The sequence below is a fragment of the Embiotoca jacksoni genome, unplaced genomic scaffold (genome assembly GCF_022577435.1).
Source record: "Embiotoca jacksoni isolate LCO1_2020_lvr unplaced genomic scaffold, fEmbJac1.0.p SCAF_7, whole genome shotgun sequence".
Taxonomy (NCBI): domain Eukaryota; kingdom Metazoa; phylum Chordata; class Actinopteri; family Embiotocidae; genus Embiotoca; species Embiotoca jacksoni.
In genome coordinates, this window is record NW_027185425.1 from 1809631 (window position 1) to 1832506 (window position 22876).

General features: G+C 43.5%; 1 protein-coding gene and 1 long non-coding RNA gene across 2 annotated transcripts in view; one reads left to right on the forward strand and one right to left on the reverse strand.

Moving 5' to 3' along the window:
• Positions 1-22876, reverse strand: part of nfatc1 (nuclear factor of activated T cells 1) — a 37511-nt gene that overhangs the window by 3689 nt on the left and 10946 nt on the right. The window contains exons 6-9 of the mRNA XM_069176790.1: positions 21709-21849; positions 12604-12659; positions 9653-9785; positions 6533-7153 (exon numbers count right to left, since the gene is read on the reverse strand). Of these exons, the coding sequence (XP_069032891.1) occupies positions 6533-7153; positions 9653-9785; positions 12604-12659; positions 21709-21849 (951 nt within the window). The remainder of the gene's footprint in view (positions 1-6532; positions 7154-9652; positions 9786-12603; positions 12660-21708; positions 21850-22876) is intronic.
• LOC138214930 (uncharacterized) lies at positions 8338-9936 on the forward strand. The gene is made up of 3 exons (XR_011179676.1): positions 8338-8426; positions 8553-8793; positions 8915-9936. It is a non-coding gene; the product is annotated as an uncharacterized lncRNA (long non-coding RNA).

Consider the following 22876-nt stretch of genomic DNA (forward strand, 5'->3'; position numbering starts at 1 on the left):
CATCATGATGCAGCGGTAAAAAGACAGAACTCGGTTGGATTCAGCTCCTTCTGATATAAAATGAAGGAAGACCAGGCAGTAAAAACTTTATCTTTCGCCTCACTCAGGCCACAACATTTACTGTTTATGCGTCTGTTGCCATGGCCCACTTTTCATTGTGCCGTCACATTTGAAGTGGAGGATCTAATTGAAAAAAAAAGAAAAGAAAAAAAAAAGTCAATCTATTGATCTCTAAGTGTGTTTACACCAAAGTCCTAAAAATAGGCACAGCACCAGTGTGACATCTGTGTCATGTGGGTCACATTGATTCGCTCAAGAGAGGCAGCTGAGTGATAGAGATGGATTCAAACAAGTCAGCATCCGGAAACACAGAGAGGGAGATAATATCTGTCCACATTATCCAACTTCTAGTCTTTGTGGTTTCAATTGGACTTAGAGAACCAATAAATCGTGTTTTTTTTTTTTATACCAAATGTAACCTTGAAATGGAGGAGTTTTGTGAAAGTAAATAAAAAAAAAAAAAAAAACATCAAATTAGAAACAGCAGTTGAGAAAACTTCCCCACCACAAGATCCATTCAGTAGCTGTTCTGGAGCTTTTAATCTTATCACATGGTCTTCATCAGCAGACTCAGTTTGCCCTCTTCTCATTGAATTTATGAATGTGTAAATTTTCATATTTCCTTCAAAGATTTGTGGTAAGACTGTTTTACCATCAATGTCTCCAAGGTCAAGAATGAAGTTGGAAACATGCAGTAGAAAATTTTAACATCTCCAATTTGACAACAACTTCATCTGCTGATGAGCATCATCTGATACGATCAAAAGTTCACATCAAATGGGTGTTGAACTTCTGTTTTCAAAGGCAAGAATAAACTCTGAAGCTCCAGCCTGTAATACACCCATCAGTCCACTAGAGGATACCGTGTCAGTGTCACATTTTGACTTGTCTAAACGTGAAAAGTACACGCATGTATGACCAACCCGTTAAGGAGGTCATGTGATAAAGTCCATGCGTGGAGGAGGTAACTTTTCCCCTTGAGACCGATATTCGAGTTTGTAAGAAAGCAAAAGCCAACATAGATTTCTGTCTTCGTAAAAAAAAGTAAGTTACTTACATAAACTATCATATCGTAACGTACATTAAGTAACTTCCGTAACATACGCTGTTACTTGTGAAAAATGATGTTTTTCATCCAGCTCTTTTACTAATCCTAACCACGTGGGTTTTCGTAGCGTAAACATAAGGCACCCCACTTTTGATGCCCAGGCGATGTAAAACGTGATACTGACATGCTGTCCTCTAGTGGACTGACGGGTGTATTACATGCTTTGATGTGATACCGGGTTGGAAATTCAGACTAAATGGAACTCAGAACGAAAGGTTTAGGAAAGGTTACTTCTTTGTAACTGAATAAAAAAATTTATAAATATGCACTATTAAATATACATTTTTGTGTTTATTTATACGGAATAACTGTGTTTAGTATAAGATCAGGCATGTAGTATTGAGACAAATAACTTGGATTAATCTGACTGTATTGCTGTTCATTTAGCACCAGACGCTGCAGTATTACTGAGGTACTTTGTGTCCAACTGTACAGTTATTCAGGCGCAGGAAGGTGGGTTTGATATTGGAGTAATCCAGGAACTGGTTTCCTGTCCCAAGGAGTTTAAGGGCATCTGCAGCTGACTGATACAGCCTGGCTGTCCGAGCAGGAAACACCCGACAAATGAGGAACTCCCAAACAATTAGCAGGGCAGCCCTGTTTGAACTCATTAAGGACCGAAGCGCGTCAACATGATCCGGTCTGTAATAACACAATACTACAGAGGAACCGATCAGTAGGCGAGAGATTCAACGGCCTCCTTGAACGCTGTGAATAAATCAGCCGAGAGAGCAGCACTGAGACAATGAGAGAAAAAAAGCTGGGGGGCTGGGGGCAGAAAACCCCACAACCCCCTCTCCCCCTCACCCCTCCTCTAGTTTACTGCCACGTCAAGTCCCGGCCACAAGCCACGAGATGTTCTTGGCCCATTTTAAGAGGCTCCTACTGGGTTACTGCAAGTCGATCCCACAGAGCGGTTCTGTAGTTCACCACAGATTCAGCCAAATTTTTGATTTTTTTTTTTTTTTTTAAAACCCAGGTATTATTTAAAAAGTAAATGTCTGAACAATAGCTCAGTGGAAACTTTGGCTGCTTCAAGAAAATAGAATCAAAGAAAAGGAGAAGACTTCAGCAAAATACCACCATAAGGATAAAGCTGAGAAACCAGAAAAATGGAGACCAGTACAGTGATTCTGTAAAAACTAAAAACCCTTGTGAAATTTTTGTTGTCGACATTTTGTCTGAGCATTATTAAACTCATCTTTAGCCGTGCTAGGGGCGGGAATGCTGCTCCGCATGGTCTCTGGTCCAGACTGAAATATCTCAACAACTACTGGAAAGATTGTCACAAAATTTTGTGCAGACATTTATGGTCCTCGCTGGATGAATCCTTTTGATTCTGGTGATCTCCTGACTTTTCTCTCTTGCGCCACCATGACATTTACATTTGCTGTTTTCAGTGAATTGTCTCGACTATTATTGGATGGATTGTTGTGATATTTGGCACACACACGCACTTCTCAAGGTGAAGCTTTTAATTTGTCGAGTGCTTTAATACTACTAAATACATGTAAAACTAATAACGCCCTCCTTCAACCGTAGCATTTAAGAAATGTTAAGAATGTGTCTCCATGAATTTAAATGAGGAAAAAACATCATTCCGTATAACTTGAATGAGTAGAGAGAGAAGAAAAACAAGCAATTACAGCTTTTAAGTACAAGTGAAGAAATCTCTATTTAAACTGAACATTATAAGTAAGGTAAATTTGTATTAACCTAGATAGCTCCGCCGTCTTATTGCTCACAGCTTCAGTCTTCCCTGCGAATACAGTCTGGGAAACACGCCTTGTATTAAGGTTTGTTCAGTCACTCTGAAGAGCAGCTCAATCGATGGCCAGTGGGGGTGACTAAGTGCAATGATTTTGGATTAGTCCCAACAATGGCGCCAGGAAAGCTGGGTGAAGTGATGTGAACAGTTATAGCAATGCTAGCAAATATCAGGGAATCGAAGCCGGAGCAAAGCAATGTTGATTTTTTATTTTTTTTTAAAGTCTGCAATAGTCATTTACCGACATGCCGTTGCGCTCACAGTGGGGGAGGATCTCTGTTGTTTACAGTTTGGTGAGGTTCAGCATTCAACATATTCACAGCTAAAGGCTGCTCCAATAGTTTTAAAATTCGCCTGAAGACTACGTCCACGAGGATGCAAACAATCCCAATAGAGCCATATATTCATGAGGGGAAATTTGATCTGGCAATATAGTCTAGTTTTTTATTGCTGGCCTGTTGCATTACAACATACAAGTCTTCATTTCCCTCTCTGGCCACCTATGGTATTTAATAATGCATCACTAATTGGCAATAAATAGGCTAATACATAGCAGATGTGGATGAAGATGAATATATCGTAAACTAGTGATATATGTTTCTGAGCAAATCAATAAAAGGAGAAGCTGGTAAGAAGCTGATCCAACCACAAAAGTAATGATACGTGTGCAGTTACATTTTGTTGTATGAAATCAGACAGTTTCAAAAGAGCCTTCTTTCAGGTATGACTCACAAATTTACGCTCGAATACTTTTCCGATGACCGTCTGAAGTCTCTGGTCATCAATTGTATTGTTCTGACATCTAACAAGGCCACAACACGCTGTAAAAAAAAGCATTTCATAATGCTCTGGCTCGGCTCGGACTTTCAAGACACACATGTTTTGCTCATGTTACCTCACCGCTGACAAAAAAGTCTTGGGCACACTACTGTGCAGTATAACGTATGGCTTTCGCCACCTCCTCCAGACTCAGTCCGGGCCAAAGGGAAGCATGCAAACCTCTCCAGTCAGCAAGTTTTATGGCAGCGTGGCCGGCCTCCATCTCCATCTCCCTCAGCCTCAGCAGCAGCGCAGTTCAGAGCGTGCACCCTGCAGCCTACACTGGAGCTCCGGCTCGGGGCCAGACACCACGATTCAGACTTTCCATGAGCAGACGTGTTTGTAACCTCTCAGGGGACGGTGTGAAAAAAATGTGCAACAGAAGGGGTTTCCTGATGGATATAAGAGCTCTGTGCAAACACCGATAAAAAGACTAAAACAGAACCGTTCAACGAGAGATGAGAACCGTTCAACGAGAGATGAAAACCGTCTAACTGCGCCACTTTCACTTCATACTGAAGTACACTGCGGCTTTTAAACGGAGTAAGTGTTTAAATTGCTGTGAAATTAAATTAAATTAAATTGAGTTACATTGAATAAAAGAACGGCAAAGATTAATGCTTAGCTTCTGGGAATAATGTAAGAAACATTATATACCGAAAACAACCCACAACCATACACATAATCACATTTGAACTAATATGTCTGTGACAGTTTGTGCCACAGCTACTTAAAAGTCTCAGATATAGTGGTCTGAGTTTTAACGACGCCACACCTGTGCGAGACCGTAAAGTCAAATCAAACTCTGCCAGAGGTTTTAATGAAGTGAAAAGCAAATTGAGTTTGGAATGTTTAGTGAAATTTCCTTCAATTTGCCAAAGAAAACAAGTGTGACTCGGGGCTCCTGCTCCTCGGGAGAATCCATTAAGGTTGTGGTGACGCACTGAAACACTTTGATATCGTTTACTGCACCTGGTTTGAACCTTACAGTCTGCAAGAGACACGAGAGGTGGTAGCGTTATTACGAGCATAATTATGAATCAAATCTCGACCTCGGACCAGCTTAATGTGACCGCAGACGGGACTGAGAAGTGTTAATGCATTTACCCAGACGGTTTGGAGGAAGTGGCACGGGAACAGTCTGCAGTCTGCGGCCCAACAACAGCGTCTCGCTCACCGTCATCAGGAAGCCCGGCCAGATGATCCGACAGGGGCTCCGATGACGGATCAAAGCCCCGCTGCTCTGTCTGCTGATAGCTGCTGGTTAGTGTTTCTTCATCTACTCAACTCCTCTCCACCACTGACCTTACACACAGCCACAGACTGGGTTTTTTTTTGTTTTTTTTATTGGTTTCTTTGCCCCGAGGAGGATCATTTATCCAATTTATTTCAAATCACGGCAATCCAGAACACACAGCCACCGAAGCTCAGCGGTGAGGGCAGAGGGCCAGAGCAGTGAGATCATAGAGATGGTGCTGCTCAACTGCTGCTCTCGCTCAGATAAATAAAAGGGGGTCACAAAAAAAACATTCACTTTCTCAAGGAGCTCTGAGCAGGCCTGTCTCCTTCGAGAGTTAAAGTCCAATGGATCAAACACTTGACCACCAGAAGTTAGACAACAAAGAAAGCAACACTTCTCACAGCTTCTTTTTGAATTGCAACAGCAGTGATAAACAACGTCAGTCCACAAATATCTGCTCCTCCGGTGGCCTTTAACTGACACAAACAGTGACACCTCAGACAAGCAACACAAAACACCAACTCAAGAGTTTAAATATGTCCGTGCTGAGTTATGTACCAATAAAACTAACAACATTTAATTAAATTTAACGAAAAGACGTTTTTCGAAACAAATTGGAAGTGCCTTAAACTGCAGTACCACAGAGTGCCACCAGAGGTTGGCTCCAAAAAGCCTCACGCTCCATAGACTCCCATTCAACATCTCTTATGAAATACGAAGTCAACACATTTTGCCCACTAGTCGTTTTGGTGTTCCTCGCTAAAGTCACTCCTTCTTATTAGTTTTCTGACGGTCAGTATTTCTGCGGGCGTGTCTGTTTGATTGACAGGCCTGTGGTGCAGTCAGGTTACCGCTATCGGTAGGCGGGACGTAACGTCGTTAGGTTTCCAATCAGATCAGTCAGACCCACCGTTCACTCGCCCGCAGCTCGTCCAAATATGATCACATCTGCCTCTAATCTGCTCCGAACGCTTGGTAAAACTATTCTGCACAGAATGGGTTTTTTTTGTTTTTTTTACAAACCCCTGCACAAAACCACGTGTCATTTTCTCACTTTAATTTTGTACCGATAATACTGTACAAAGAAGATCAAATGTGCTAATTGGTGAGCTTGTTTCCAGTGTTTATGCTAAGCTAAGCTAACAGTGTGTATGCTATAGCTTCCTATTTACCAAACTGAAATGGGAGTGGTAACATTCTTCTCTTTTAACTTTCGGCAAGATGTTGAACTTTTTCCTTTTAATGACAATGGTTGAGAGGATTTGAACACAAAAAAAAAAAAAAATCCGAAATGAGATTAGAGGGCCATAAATTTCAGCTGTTGGCAAAGTGATTAATGAGACATATGATGCGAATCAAAACTGTTATCAGAACTTGCAGATATATTACGGTAATTTTTTAGCAGGAGGGCAATAAAAACCTTATTGTTTCTTTAATTAGGGGATTGGACGGCTACTTGGCTTCATAATTTTTTTCCATTCACTGGGTTAGAGAGTTAACCATAACTTTGTAGAATAATAAAAACCTTTCTTCTCACCATCATCGAGGTACATCTGATCCAGCTCCTGTGGTTCCTGTTTGATGCTGACAGCCAGCGTCGGCGGGCTGCCGTCCTCCTGCAGCGAGGAGGGACCCCTCTCCGGGACCTTGGGGTGCTGCTGGGCGCCCGGGCTGCTGCTGCCGCTGACCGGCTGGGCGGGCGTCATGCAGTGGCTTGGAGAGAAGGGCGCGTCAGTCGGGGTGGAGGGCTGCGAGGTCGGGGAGGAGGAGGAGCTGCTGGGCGGGTAGAGGCCGGGCGGCGGGAAGCGGCCGGGATTCTCCTGGATGATGGAGACGTGAGGGATCGGGGACTGTGGACCCGGGTGTTGCACCGCCGGGCCGGCAGGGAGGCACTTGGAGAAGGGTGACGGTGACAGATCGTGCAGTTTGGGGCTGGTGCTCGGAGAGGAAGAGGAGGGAAGCGAGGAGGGCTTGGCTACCAGTCTCTGCTGGCTGACCGAGTAAGCCCCGCCGACGACACACGGCCTGAGGTCAGACATCGGGGTCATGGCCTGCGGGGGGTAGTATGGCTTTGGGTGCAAGGACAGGCCGGGGCCGTGCTGGGTGCAGACCAGCGGGGCGTCGTAGTCGTCGTGCGGCTCCGTCTTTATTGTGGGAACTGAGAGGAAAAGGAGAGGAAACAGAAGAAGGAAAAGCTAAATGAGTAAACACATAGTCCAGCCTTTCCTGTATGTGTGAGCGAGTGAGTGGGTTTGTGGCTAGGATACCCACTGCCAAACAAACACTCTCATCAATGAGTCTCTGTGTTTGGGCCCGAGCTCCCCCACCCTTCTGAAAATATTCACAAAAGTAGAAAAAAAAGCAGAAAAAAAAAAAAAAGGGGGATGACTCATCAACACGAGAAAAATCTGGCTGCTTTTATAATAAAAGGCCTATTTTCTTTGGATGTTGCTCTGGTGCTAATATCCACTGAATGTGTGACATGAAATATGTCGCAGCAGCTTCGTACTCAGCGGGTTTCAGTCATTTAAAATAAAATACTGCTCACTCTTTAATTCAAAGAGAAAAAGTTCAACTTGAAAGTAGCCGAAAGGACAAAATGGTGTCTTTATTTTGTGCTGATCGTGTGAGCGCCGACCAAACGCTGAGTTCAAATGAGGCAGGACTTGTTCTCATATCGCCGTGTTTTTGGACGTTCGTCCAGATTCCAGAGCTGAACATGTTGGACGCAGAGTTTGAAACGCGGGCCATCAATCGGCTGCAGCTCATGACACGATATCAATCTTATATAACAAGCGTTTCAGTCCAGTTACAAGCGAACGACAGCGTGGCTGCGACCCCGAGTTTCATCACCGCAGCACTGAACTGAATCTATTTTCTTATTTTCTTCAACGTGGAGCTGCTTTAGATTAAAATATGTGCTTGAAATTGAATCTCAAGCAGTAAATTACACAGACTTTGTGGCACGTTGCTGATTTTCAACTGATGACAAAATGTTTGGTTGTTAATCTGGTCTTTTTTTCTTTCCTTTTTTAAACCTTACCAGGCTAAATAAAAACGCTAATTTGACTAAGAGGAGTGAAACTAGGACGCACCGTGCCTGACAGAAGCCTCCACTGTCAACAAGTGTAAAAAAAGGAACTGCGATGAGATGGTTACGGCGACCGCAGGACTAAAATAGCAGAGGCACCCCTATTTCAGGCCTGTTCGGAGGAAGTGTGTGTGTCTGCCTGTGGAGGATAGACTCAGCGAGGAGCAGGAGAAGTGCGAATGTTTGTGTTGCCACAAAAGAGAGACTGCTGCTGGGTTTCCGGAGTGTAAAAATCCGCCGTGTATACTGTATGTCCCAAAATAAATCTGCTTTTTTGTTGTTGTTGTTGTATGAGCTGTGGTGTCACCTGCTGCTGCTGCAAAAAAAACCCCGAATGAAAGTAAGTAAAAGTGAAATTTATTTGCATTCAATTACTGTAGAACTCAGTTTGATCCTTTACCACCTGTTTTCACTCAGTATGTGCGTTTATTTAAACCTCTCTGTGATTTTCTCCTTTTCCTTGCAGGCTGGCAGATCATTTTGTTGGTGGTTTGTTGCCTTAATACTTCTCACCCTTTAGGAGACACTGACCACGCTCGCTGTCCCGCGGTCTGTCCCCTCCCTCACACTCTGCGTCCCGAGGACAATGCTCCACTTTCACAGCGGGGCTCTCCGTCGCCTACGTACAGGGCTGGGCCCGTTCAGTTGAATCGCAGCTTTGAACCACCCACTGGATTTTCTGGTCCAAGCCCGGAGAGCAATTAGCAGTGAGTTTTTTTTTACATTTCAGTTGGTGGGTCAGTGTTTATATTTAGCTTGGCAACAGGTTCCCTATTCAAATAACATGCCTTTCCCATGCCCCCTTTTTCTCCACCCTCGTGTGTCCAGTCGCTACGGCGGTCACGAAGCTACAGGTACGGAAAAGAACACATTTTATAGATTTATTTTTACAATGGAGAAATAATAGCGTTGCTTTGTTCCTCCCAAACAAACCACCAGACAAGCGGGAATACAAACTATTTGTTCTCGTTTTCAGATGTTAAATCCTGCCTAAAGTGTTTCTCATTAGTCTGGGATGTGAAAAGCAAAGAGCAGACTCAGAGCGGTGAAGTGCTCGGGTGATGACGAGAAAATCAAAAACCAAAAACCAAAAACCGAGCCTAAAGGTTGGAGGTTAATGGAGGGATATTTATTTTTACTTGCCTGTTAAGTTCGCTGCTGACAGTTTCTTGGAGTTTACCAAATGTCAGCCCACACCGAAGTCTAATGAAAGCAGCTGTTTGTTGGTCATTAACACAACAACGGGATTGTTTATGATCTACAACAGTAAAATGCTCAGTGATATTGCCGACCCCTCCCATGCCATATATCTAAACACTGTTTCTAATCATATTCAGATCCTTAATGAATAAAGTTAGACACTGTTCCTCCATATATATGTTTCAAGTTGCAAAATGAAAGCAAGTAGCAGCTAAAAATGTCTTTTATCGCTATGAAAAGTGCTGAAAAATGATGCTTCAATACAACTTAAATACCTGCAACACAACTCAGCTTAGTTCTCCATAGTTCCACATCTTTTTAGAGAAATGGTGACTCCACCACAAGTGAGTAGAAAGAGAAGTTTACCGCTGGCCGGGACGTAGGTGAAGCGCTGGTACTGGCTTCTTTTCCTCTTGCCGTTGCAGACGTAGAAGTTGACGTGGACGGGAGTGGACAGTCTTTGGTTCCGATACGGAGGGATTTCAACGAGGAGCGAATTCTGCAACACACAAAATCAACAGCATCATAACATCATTCTCACCATATAGAGAGACAGAAGACAAAGCGACAGATAGTTTTTTCACTTAATGTATGCTTTGTTGTACTTACTTTTTATCTGTATAAACAGTATCTAATCTAGTTCTAATATTTGACGCCCTTATTTTTCTGCTTTCCTTTTCTCTTTGTTTAAGTTAAAGTAAAAGTTCAAGAAAAAAAAAGAAAAAATAACCAAAACTAATGTTTAGGATCTTGCGCTTATTCATCTCTTATTATAAATAAATAAATTACCTGTAATTATCTGAACCACAAGGGGCACAGAGTTGTGTTTGCAATATATGACCAATAAATCCACAGTAACTCTTGTGTTTTTGTGTTTTTTTAAGGTGGAGAAAGACTATTTATTCATGTTTTCTTGTTTTTAATTCCTTTCATTTTGTAAAGTTTCTGTTGTTGCTTGGTGGACATATGGGGCCAGTGAAACGTAGCAAAAAGAAAATTTCAGATACAGATTGAATCTGTACCCTTTAAAGCGGTATAGATTAAATCTGTAAATCAGGTTGTTATCCCAAACGAGGGAGCGAAGCCACAAAGAGACCGCGAGGAAAGGTTGGAGTAAACCCTGGTTGTTCGCACAACTCTGCCGATGTGAATAAATTGTACTCGGGAGTGTCCAGATAGTTTATTTCCCCGGCAGAGCTTCCTGCAGAGAGAGCGGCCCACGTTCCCGGGTTCAGCCGGTGGACACGGCAGCACCACGTGCGTGTTTCTGTGCACACGTGTGTGAGTAGATATGACTGAGTGTGTTGTAGGTGCTGCTCGGTAGCGAGGGAGGAAGTCATCTGTCTACAAAAGTGCGCTTCGGAGGACGGCCGGCCCTGACATGTACAGGTGAGAGCTGACACACGTGGTATTAAATCACTGCGGTCGTAAAGCCAAGTGGAGCCAGATGAGGCTTTTCTTACTGCGATCCATCTGCCCTTCAAAAAATTAACTGATAAAATAAAGTCTGGAAACGTTTCACGGTGTGTGCCGGGCTAAACTCCAACTGTGTCCAGGTTGAACAGGAATATACGCAGCGTGTCACCGGTGTCGCTTTTGTCCAATAATTTACAATTATTACAAAAAAAACCCAAAAAAACAAGCATGAATTTCAACACAAAACCAGGTGCAAGTGAAATCATTTGCTTGTTTCTGAGAGTTTTATGTGCGCACGTGTTGCATTTTAAAACTACTCACTGAGGACTGAGTGGATCTTTTGTGTTTGTGTAAAAAGCACGAAGATTACTTTCTGAGATGTTTCACCTGACAGAAGTGATTTGTCTCATTCATACGTAGCAAGGTCAACAAAAAAAAAATACGACTAATTGAGCTCAGAGGAGCCTTTTCGGTCTCCCTCAGTGAGTGCTTCAGGACCATTTATCTTAATTGTATATGAGCGATGTGTATTAAATTGTAAATAACTTCTAAAAGGAAAATGAAATCATCCCTCATTTCCCAAAATCCCCTCTCTTCTGGGAAAGGTCAGTCCGTGCAGGTGAGAGTGAGGTATTCTGAGTTCGCGGTTCCGTCTGTGTTGTGATTCAACAGCAGAGGTTAAACCTGGCCGAGGCAGCGTCACTGTTTGGTATGGGACCCATCCAGCAGACTGGGCTGAGAGGGGAGAGAAGGAGGGGAGTGGAGGCTCTTTGTCTATTCAAGCAGACAGATGTGTCCCAGCAGTCACTGTATGCGTGTGAGAGTGAGTGTGAGAGTGAGTGTGAGAGTGAGTGTGTGTGTGTGTGTGTGTGTGTGTGTGTGTTTTGCTCTGGGAAGACACTGGGAGCAGGTGCAGCGCCTCACATAGACGCCCTCTAATCCCCTCGTCTATCTCCCAGACTCCCACCACACCTCTTTCTCTCTCTCTTGCTCAGCTCGAACTCCCACAGGTTCAAGACTGAACTCTTCTCCACACATTTCAAACAAAACAGAGAGAAAATCCAGTCGTTTCACAGTCACAGTTCTGGACGTGGGTGTCGTCTACTAAATACGTAGATGTATGTCTGTCTAATGTTCACGTATGATGTGGCTCGAGCGCACGGTTTGAATTCATCTGACCGCTGCTTTACGTTGACGTTTATATGACTTCACTGTAATCTGGTAAAACAGAAAATTCAACCATTTGTGTTTTTATTGAGATACTGTGTCAGTGTCATGTTTTGCCTCCCGTAGGCGTGAAAAGTACACATATCTATTACTGGGGTTATAGAGGGTCATGCAACAAAATACTAATACAGTCAATACATTTTTTTCCACGAGTTATCTCGGTTTTGCGATTTGAAGTCGCTCCTTATTATTTGTTTTTCTGGCGGTTAATCTAAAAAATAATCCGGTCATCAACCAGAAAGGAGGCCTCAAAAAAAAAAGCTGTTTTTGGGGGCGTGCCCGTTTGATTGACAGGCCTGTGGCGCAGTTTCGGCTATAGGTGGGCGGCACGTAGTATTGTCGGGTTTCCAATCGGATCAGTCAGATCCACCGCTCGCTCCGAACTAGCTCCGAACTAGCAAAATGGCGACGGCCAAATTCTGAACTCAAGGCTTCAAAACCCGCGTTAATAAACCACTGGGTGACGTCGCTGCTAGTTGCCGCTCGGTTTTAATTTAAGTTATCCCACACCAGGCTGAACGGAGCTCCATTCACTCTCAGCTCACTGATCTTTTTATAAATGTGAAGATAAACATTTTGGCGCCGAGTTCAGTTAAATGATCGAGAACAGCTGCTTCACACGCAGCACTTTAATCCTGAAATGAGACCGGATTGGTGTCACATGTATCACTTACAGGCTTGGAGGCATCCCTGTCGATCTTGGCCTCGGTCTCCCAGAGGTGGTGACCATCTGAAAAACAAAAAGAGACAGAGAGGGAGGGGGAAAAAGAAAAGAAAAAGGATTAATCCACCAACTCGGCTCCCAACAGAAATGAAGAAATGGAACGAGTGTTGTTATTATTATCTGTTACATCAGTGATATATAAAACAGCCGCAGAGAGCCGAAGCTATCGCGAACGTCATGCCGTCTGACCCACAAGCTCATGAGCTCATATCTTCAGTCTCACAAACCTGAGACAGAAAGAGAGACGACAAACTCAGAGAGAGAAATCTGATGCAATCCTTTCAAAAAAAAAACAAAAAAAACTGAGTCATACCAAACAGATGAGCGACATCTTTGGTGGATGAGAGAAACCTTGACCTCATCGCCGTGTGGAATCCCAACATGAGCAGCTGGTCGGCTCGTTAACACACGATGACGGGAAACTGACAACTCAACTTCTTATTTGTGTTCTCGGGAATCTTTCTGTTATAATGATTTTTCAGTGGCATTTTACTCTTTTTTTTTTCAGGTAACGTGTTTTTATTTCTTCCTTTAGTTGGCACATTAAAGAGGATTTCCCATCAGGCAATGAAACAGGGCATCATACGAGCTTGCTGGAAACACAGAAAAAACAAAAACAAAAAAAACAGGTTTGATTTGTAATTCTGCCTAATGAGGTGTGAGTAAAACCATATTTTTTTTAACCAATTTATTAGACACAAAGGGAAACCGTTGCGATTTCATTCGACCCCTGACTCATTAACAAGGCCTTAAAAAGGACTGTGAAAATGAATTTACGTGGAAAAGGAGCAGCAGTTTAAAAGAAAGAAAAAAAAAAAAAAAAAGGTCAGCTGTGGCCACATTTCTTGAAGAAAATGAACTGAGATATGTGCAGCGTTGCTCAACAGGCTGTCTGCAGTTTGACAAGTGGAGCGTTTGAATGGAGAAGACGGCAGCGTGCAGACGGACAGGACACTGCGTGTTTGTGCAGACAGGAGGAGTTGTGAGGTGGAGGAGATGGAGGAGGTGCAACTTGGCACTGACAGCTCCTATTATGTCTGAGAAGACACCGGAGAGCTGTTTACCTTTCTCTGCTCTGTTTTCATCTTAATTTGCTTTGAGTTTTTCCCCCAATGCCTGGCAGGTAAGGGTCGGAGAATCCACTGCTGCTCTCCAGGAAGAAGTAGATTTTAATGTTTAAAAAAAAAAAGAAAAGAAAAGAAAAAAAAGGGGGGGCTTCAAACTGAGCTGTTTGTTCTGGAGGCTCACAAATAATCAAGAGGCTGATTTTTTTTACAATGCAAACTTTGCAGATATTTAATTCTGTCAGCGCTCCAGTGCACCTGCTGTGAATTACGTTGCAGAACTGGGACACAGTTGTGGTTAAAGTATTCATTTTTGGTAATGCTAGATTTTCTCCAGACCTTCTTGATCCTGATATGACAGACTGAGCACAAGTTATTATTTTGTACTAAACGCCATGTGGCATGTCTGATTCTATTTTTCTGCATTATGGAACGGTAAAAGTAAGCGGTGGAAATGACTGCGGAGGATCGGAGAAAAGGTTTTCTGCTGAGGCGCAAACTTGAAATGAGGAAAATGAAACGATGCGTGTGGAGCCGCTAAACAATGAAGACACATCAACAGGTTTTATTAATTAATGGGATCTCTGGTGAAGATGGAAACGTCCCTTCCAGTATTACATACAACTCAATGCAATTTATCACATATCTCTGCTATCGTCGTAAATTTTTTCCGTATTTAAATAAGCATACGTGAAAAGAAACAGGTTCAAGGATGAGAGAGGAGATCATATGCAACCAATTGTCAAATCCAAAAAACACCTAACAATGAATTTGTAACAACCTAATTTTGCCGAATTTACAAAAAGTTTAAAATCCCCCCCCCCCCACCTCCCAAAAAAAAAACAGAGCACTGCTCAAAGAAAGGCATTGTGGTGCACATGCAAGGTGCAGACATCTGGCAAACACACACACCAATGTGTGACATTATGAATTAAAAGTAAGCTTTGTAAACAGTGTGGTGAGGAAACCTCCCTATAAACAGATATGAAAACAGCTTGTTGCACAGGAAGTCGTACAAGATCCTCGTTCTGGGCTGCAAGGCTGTCTCTACATGAGGAGCCCGCAACGTCCGGTGGATACTGGTTTTATGTTCTGATCTATGTGTAAGGAAGCTGTGTCTGTTGTCAAATGGAGAAAACATTTTTATTCTCCTTTCTGATATTAAAAAAAAAAAAAGCGCGCAGTAAAAAACAGAAGCAGAAACCTTTGAGTTCTTCCGCACGTTTGAATTTAAGTCCAACAATAATATCTTCTTTCAAGCAGCTTCAAAGGTCTCATGTTGTATACATCTTTTTGATTATAAAGCAGGTTTAGGGAGTTTGTGCATGCTATAAAAGTGTCAAAACTCTCAGTTCACAAAGAAATGCACACAGCCCGTAATCAGAAACTCTGCCAATGGGACGCTGTAAATTTGTGATGTCACAAACTTGTGCTTATCATACGTCCACCCGCAGCCTGGCCCACTGTCCAACCTTTCATTAAGGAAGAAAATACTGAGTGGTCATTCTGTCACAGACCCAGAAAACTACAAGACCTAAAGAAAACCTGTCCTTGGCCACTAGGTGTGTCACTCAAAAAAGAGTCAGCCAATCAGAAGAGAGGATCACTGATGTCAATGCACCTTAAAGACACAGACACAAAACAGTCTGTTTGTGGTAGAGAGAGATGTAAAAATACAGTGAGAAGGTTTTAGGTACTTCAAATCATCTGTACTGCCAACTGATCATAAGGTTGGCGGTTCAATCCCCGGTTCCCCCTGTCTGTGTTCTTGGGCAAGACATTCAAACCCCAAGTTGCTCCTGATGGCATGTTGTAAAACGCTTTACGGACTGCCAAGGTTAAAGGGCACTATATAAGTACAGACCATTCACCATTTAAAAACACAAATGTATCTTCTTATGGATATCAAAACGGCAAATAAAACACCAGAGACCTTTAACAATAGTTTGAAGGTCTAAAACTTCATTCTGAGAGTCTGTTTCTGTCCCACTGCGTCTCCTGCTGCCTCTTAACTTCAGGATTCTCTCCAGAAGGGAAGCCTTCGCTGTCCATGTCAGTCCGCAGGAGGTAAACGTGTTTTTCAGATCTCCCTCTCTCAGTCTCTCTCCGACTCTCCCTGTCTGCTTCTCTCCTGCTCTCTGACTCAAACACACATCATTTTTCAACTCACTATAGAGATAGAAATATTAAATTGAGCAATTTGTTTTCTGTGCCCATCTACCTTTTGCCAGGAAACTTCTCAAGAGCTGAAAGAAAAAAAAAAAAAAAGAAGAAGAAGTTTTGAGTAGTTGAATGCGTGGGATGCCTTTGTTTGAAAAGAGTGTAGCGGATAATTGATAACCACAGAATGTAATTGATAACCGCAGAATGTTCCAGAGTTATAGGGCAACATCTGCACAACGCCTGCGCCCGGCCAATGAAAAAACTTCAGCTGCAGTTGCTCTCCAGCTCCCCCCCCCACTCCCCTCCTCCCCTCCTGTACCAAACTTCAGTGAGCACAATATGGTTCCTGACTCCCCGGCCCACTGTGCTGGATAATATCCAATATTAAGTTAAACAAAACCTCTCCTCCAAAGAAACCACCCCGACCGTATAAACCCAGCACCCCTCTCCAACTCTCACAACGCCCAGAGCCCCGGCGGCGTCCAAGCCCCTCAGAAATCTTATAATTCACATTTAGTTAGCGACGGCCTATACAAATCATTATTTTCTCAGGGACAGACATAACACAGAGCAGTGAATGACACGGCGGCAGTGTGCTGCACAGGGGGGGCGGGGAATCAAACAATATACAATAAGGTTATTTGTCATGTTGTGTTTATAAATGGAATCAAACAGTTCCTTGTGCTCCTTAATTGGGGCTGGGTGGAGTAAAAGTTCGGTGCCCAGAGCGAAACAGCGGGGTGGCATGTGCCCAAAGCCCTCATAACGTACAGTAAATATAAACACATGCTCTATCCAGCGCCCATGCGGCACACTGAAAGACTTCCCTTGTCCTCGGACTGATGACTGAAACGTCTTCCTTCCCGCCGCCCTGAAAACACGTGGATTTTGGAGGTTTGCATGCAAGCTGCTGCTGCTGCGGTGTGGAAGCGGTGGCGACTGAGGCGAGCACCGAGCTGATAAATGACAGTCGGCCCTCAGCAGCAGCACCGCTCGCAGCTCCGGTGGCGCCTGTCACTGCACAACGTCATCCGCACGCAAGGGGAGCGCTTTCATCAAGAGATCAGTTCTCTGGAGTTTCTCTAAAGTCATTCTTTTTTTTTTTTCCTTTTTCTTTTTTATGAATCGTACGCTGTAATTTATGAAAATATAATCCCCACTGTTTATGTGGCTGTAATTGATTTGTTTGTGAAAGCAGCCATTGTTCTCAGAAGTGTCAAAGGCAGCCAAAACCACCGAGCAGCTCCGAGTGGAAGTCATTGTTCTGTGAATGTAATGAAACTGAAGCCCGCTGACCACGTGCACCGCCAAGGAAAAAAGAAAAAAAAAAAGCAACCCTCCCTCCCAAACAAAACCGCTGCTCAGAGTTTAACGGAGATGCCACGGTCCAAAAACAGCCTCCTTCCCTCCGCTGCTACATTACTGACATATTACTCACAGCTCTCAGGGGCTGACTTTCTAACTTCAATGAGAGAAAATTGTTAAGTTTGCTCCAGTCAGACGAGGGAAAGCTCGGCTTCTCTACCTGTCTGGAGCTCCAAGGACGATGGTTCAACATAAACAGAGCTAACCTGGAGGTTTGACAGATCAGGGAAACTGTTATTCACAGTGATTGTGACTGGAGCCGACCAGGCAGCCTTCCAGTGCAGCGGGCCAGATGTGAAAGTGCTCTTTTCATTTAGGGTTTAATTTTTTTTTTCCCTCTGCAAGGATTTCCTCAAGGATCTCTTACTGAAATTACTCTTTTATCAATCATCGTAGGGAAACACAGAAAACTGCACTTTACTCCGAATACTGAGGGAAACTAACAAAGACAATCAGTGAATGTACTCAATGAAAAGCAAAAGGAGGAAGAACGCAACGTTTATCCATTAATTTTGTATTATAATAATAATACATTTCATACCGAGACCACAATATGAAGCGCTGATCAGAACTGGATTCTGATTGGCTGGAGGACAATCATTATAACTGGATGGCTCTAAAACCGCAGTACCATTATGGTTCAGAATGGACTCATTTACTTTCTTAGAACATTTTAATTTTCTTGATAGAAAACATGGTCAAAACAAATAATTTATTTATGAACCCTTGACATCCTGCATCTACTGAAATCTCGTCAGTCAGGTGACAGCGTCTGACCTGGAATCAGAGCGATGCAGGACACAGGAAGAGAAGTGAAAACCTTTTTAAACTTCTTAATGTTCATTCAACAATCAATTTACCAATATCAGGAAGCAATTGTTCAGAAGTGGCTATGGCATAAGTGCTATTGACAGAAGATGCTTTATTTCAGCTCCGGATGAGTAAAGACTAAGAATTTGTCTTAATTCGCATCCTTAACGTATTCCCACTCGCTATTTGAAGTGCATAAGTGAGTTTTTATGCTAAAAGCTTCATAAATTGACTTGAAGCTGAGTATTTTTTTTTAAAGAAAACAAAGAACATTTGAACCCCTTATTGAGAATAAATGACATCTGAGGATTCTTCCGACACCAATCCACAAAGAATCTGAGGTGAATAACAGACAGCGGGGCCTAATTTCCCAAATGGAGTGACTGAGACTTATCAGAGGCAGCATCTTCTGGGCAGAGCAGGTCAAATGAGAGCGAGGTAAGACTGAGTTAGGCTTAGATTACAGGCTGATGTCTGCAGCTCTGAGGCCGTGCAGTAATCTGTTATGACTGATTGGCTGTAACCAGGAGTGACAACCGAACTGATGCAATCGCTGGTATTTCTACTGGAGACGGAGTTGACGGGGAAGAAGCAGGCGGGCGAGATAAAGCAAAGCCGATGTGAAGTTACTGGTTTCAGGTCTGGTGCCGAGGGCCAGGTGACAGAGTGAGTGAGTGTGTGTGTGTGTGTGTGTGTGGGTGTGGGTGTGTGTGGGTGTGTGTGTGTGTGTGTGTGTGTGTGTGTGTGTAGGAAAAGGGATTTCCTTCAGCATGAGTCAACAAAAAAAACAATAAAAAAAAAAAACGTGAACATGAAACTGCACATGCAAAAAAACACGATGACTCGAGGTCAGCCTCTTTTCCTCTTACACACACACACACACACACACACACACGCACACGCACACACCAGTTTTTCCCTGATTTGTCAACATGACTTTAGCCATCGGACACTAAAACTAAAACCAAAATAAATGAAACTTTTAGCCTGTTGGCAGCTTCTTAAAGCACGGGCACCGATCCTGCCTTTAACTGCAAGGGAAACTCTCTCTCACACACACACACACACACACACACACACACACACACACACACACACACACAAACACATGCTTGTAAGCAGAGGATGCAAATGAGCAGCTCATGGGAACATTTGCATCTGTCAACGTGCACATGTTCTGTTACCGCAGCTTTGTGAAAGTTATTTTGCGAGAGTGCTTTATTGGAAAATTTCATCGGTAAAATTAAATGCTTAAGTTCTTTATGGCAACAAAATCCACCAATCGGGATTTACGAGTTTGATTGTTAAACGGTTTCTCGGTGCTCTGCTTTGGCACGAGTAAAATAACAATAAAAGCAAGATTACATTTCCAGAGTCTATCAGCTCTGCAGGACGATTTGAACTCAGAGTTTCATATTTTCAGGATATGCAAATCTGTTGTTTTTGCATCTTGTTTCATGTCACACTTTATTCTGCTGTATCTTATCGCATCAGTGACGGCGCTTCACCCCGTGAGAGTAATGACGTCCCTGCTTGTCTACTGTGTCTATTGACCCATCTGTTTACACGGAGAGCAGCTGTAAAGACGATCCCGCGTGATCCGCGGGGAGCCCGCAGCTCATGGAGTTAATGAACTGAGAGCCGGTGGCACAGAGGCAGCTTTGGACGGAGAGGTGGAAGGGATGGAGGGAGGCGGGAGGGTGGAGGAGGCGAGGGGGTGGAGGAGGCGAGGGGGAGGGGAAGGGGGAGGTGGGACAGTGTTGTGGAAGCCTGGCTTAAGGGTGTTTCCATGGTAGGATTGCCCAGGAATCTGATGCTGGTGCCAGACGCGGGGAAACCCTCATCAAAAACAAGCGAGCACACCCATCAACAGCAGTCCCGGAGCTGCACGTGTTCCCGAAGACGCTTCGATTCAGAACTCAGGACAGAACCTGGAGCAGCCGCTGACCCGAACGCAGACCGAGTTTATGCTTCTTAAGCAAAGCAAATCGACTGATTGCCTGTCTTTAGATCCAAGTTTTAGTGAATCAAATATTTCCTGGAGGCAGAGCTACTCAGTGAATTCAAAATTATGGAGGCTGGTAAACGGGACATGCTTGATTGGGTGAAACCTGAAAGGGCGGGGCTAATATTTATCCGTTTTCCCCCCAAAAATGCGAGTGGTATAAAACAGTAGTTTTTATATCGCTGTCTGGAACTTTCCACCACATCTCACTGTCTTCTTCGAATGTGGTCAGAGTTTCCTCGTATTAACATAATATAGCCGAAATTCAATTATTAATTCATTTTTGGCTATAGGGTATATTTTACAAAAACATTTTAAATGATGGCACGTCAGAGAAAGAGAGAAAATAGTTTGTTTTATAAAATTCAAAAACCAAAAAGTAGCACAAGGAAACTGTCATTTTAGCAAGTTAACCTAGCTTAGCATCTTAGCTCAAACTAATCTAGTGACAAGCATAGGTTAGGTTAGGTAGGTAGTTACTTTATTAATCCCCAAGGGGAAATATTTTCGCTACAGCAGCATACAGAAGCAATAAGATAATAATAAAATAATAAAAAGCAATAAAATAAAAGTAAAAAATATTAAATATAAAATGCACAGTATATACAGTACAGTATATAAATATATATAATATATATATTATATACAAACAACCAAGAAACACAGACAACAGTGTTATTGTTGTGTGATGGATTTTGCCAGAGGTGAGTTATTAAACGATTAAAGGTGTCTAGTTGACCCTCCACATTTTGACATAGATGGGAAACTATTGGAAGCGCATTTAAATTTGCGTTTAAAGTGGAGCTTCGTCTTTGCTGCTCGTCTAGCCAGCGCTACGGAAAGCGTTTCTGTGTCGTCAGCGCTGCCTGAGAAACGCTTAACGACTCTGATCTGATCTTTGGTCCTGAAGAGATTAAACAAAGAGGTCGTGAAGAGGGGAAAAGACCTTCGTCTTGTTTTGATAAACAATCTCACTTCTCCACTGTACTGTGTATGTGTGTGTGTGTGTGGGGGGGGGGGGGGGGCATGAAGTCCTCCTTTCACAGGTGGAACAATGAAAAGGCTTCCCTCTTCTTGTGTTTTTTTTTTTGAATGAGTCACGGGCCTGATAGGATCACACGTGTTTACGCTGCTCGGCCTCGGCACAAACTGGAGCTCACGTTGCTTTGCTCGAGCTAATCAAGGAAATTGCTGTTTGTAAACCTCCTCGCATCAACATCTGGGAGCGGTCGCTGCTGCCTCCAAACCAGAGCGGCAAGAAGTCAGAAGAACAGAAACAAACACTGAGGCATGGCACGCGCACGCACACACACACACACACACACACACACACACACACACGCACGCACACGCACACACAACACATGCTGCATTTGTGAGCCATTCCTCTGCTGAACAGGCAATGGAAACTTCTGCAAATGTAAATCTGCTGGGTTAAAAATACAGCACATTAATGTGCACCACATGTGGCACTCTGGCAGAATGGAGGATATTTTGACGGCGGGGGGAGAGGAGGAAAGGGGGAGGAGGAGGAGGAGGGGTGGAGAGGGAGGGAGGGAAGAAAAAGGAGACACACACACACAGCTGCACCGAGAGATCCCCCCCCCCCACCCCCACCTTTCTCTCCCCCACCCCTCTCCTCCTTTACCTTGAGCCTTCTCCACGAACACCACCTTGGAGTCGTGCTGGAAGTTGTGTCCGTCGAGGAGCATCCTCTCGCCGCCGGGGGCGGGGCTCGTCTCCAGGCTCTGCTTGTCCACCAGCGGCAGCTCCTGGGCCGATCTCTGGGCTGCGGGAGGGAAAAGAAAAGAGAGACGGGCCTCAACGCTCGGCTAATACACACCCACTCCCCATGCAGACCTGAGCATCCAGACCGAGGCTGAATCACTACCTCAGACAGCTTCAGCAGAGCTGTCAGCGAGGCCGTGAAAGCTCAACTTCTTCTCTGCGAAATTAAGATCCCTCTTTGGCAGCAAGTAGGGAGACGCTTCATGTTGTATTTATTTGTGTTTTCTTTAAATTACAGAGGATGTTTTTCCTCTTAAATATGCTCGTCTCTCTATCTTTCTTACCTTCTGCGCTTCTCATTCTTTGCTCAGTTTTTCCAAAATGATCCGTTCCTCGCCATGAAATTCTTGCAAACCTTTTTCCTGTCTTGTGCTAAATATAATTCTGATGTCTTGTCCAGGTGTCTGCTGTGAGACATCTATAATTTCATTGTCTGGGATACGTAAAAAAAAAAAAATCTTTCTAAGAGGAGGATCACCTTTTAGTAATTCCACGCCGCCGCTTTCTGATTTTGATAAAACTCATAATTCTCTGCCTTTGGAAACGATCAATCCTCCCCACATGCCCCTGCTTCCCCTCCGTCTGTCCGTCGTTCTGCCTCAGTCACACACAAAGTGAATTTTGGTTGAAAACAATTGCCTTGTGGCAGTCGTTCAGAAACTAACAATTGTCTATTTCAGGGGGTTGAGATCATGGTTTAACTACTGTCTTTCATTTACCTCATAAGACTTAATCTGCATGGCAGCTCTCGGTGCCAGAACCACATGAAGTGGTTGATCTGCTTGAGTTTAAGTCGCTCCGCCGAGAGGTCAACTGCAGTGCAGAGCAGGGAGTCAATGCAGTTTATCGAGCGAGGCCTGAAGATTCTTTAACGCCGACAAATACTGTCAAATTAAACTGAAGTTTTATGGCTGCATTATCCTTATCAATGAATTCAAGGCTGACTTCTTTTTTTTTGTTGTTGTTGTTTTTATTAGGTGATCCAAAAAACAATATTGACTTTCCAATGATTAAAACAAACAGAGAAA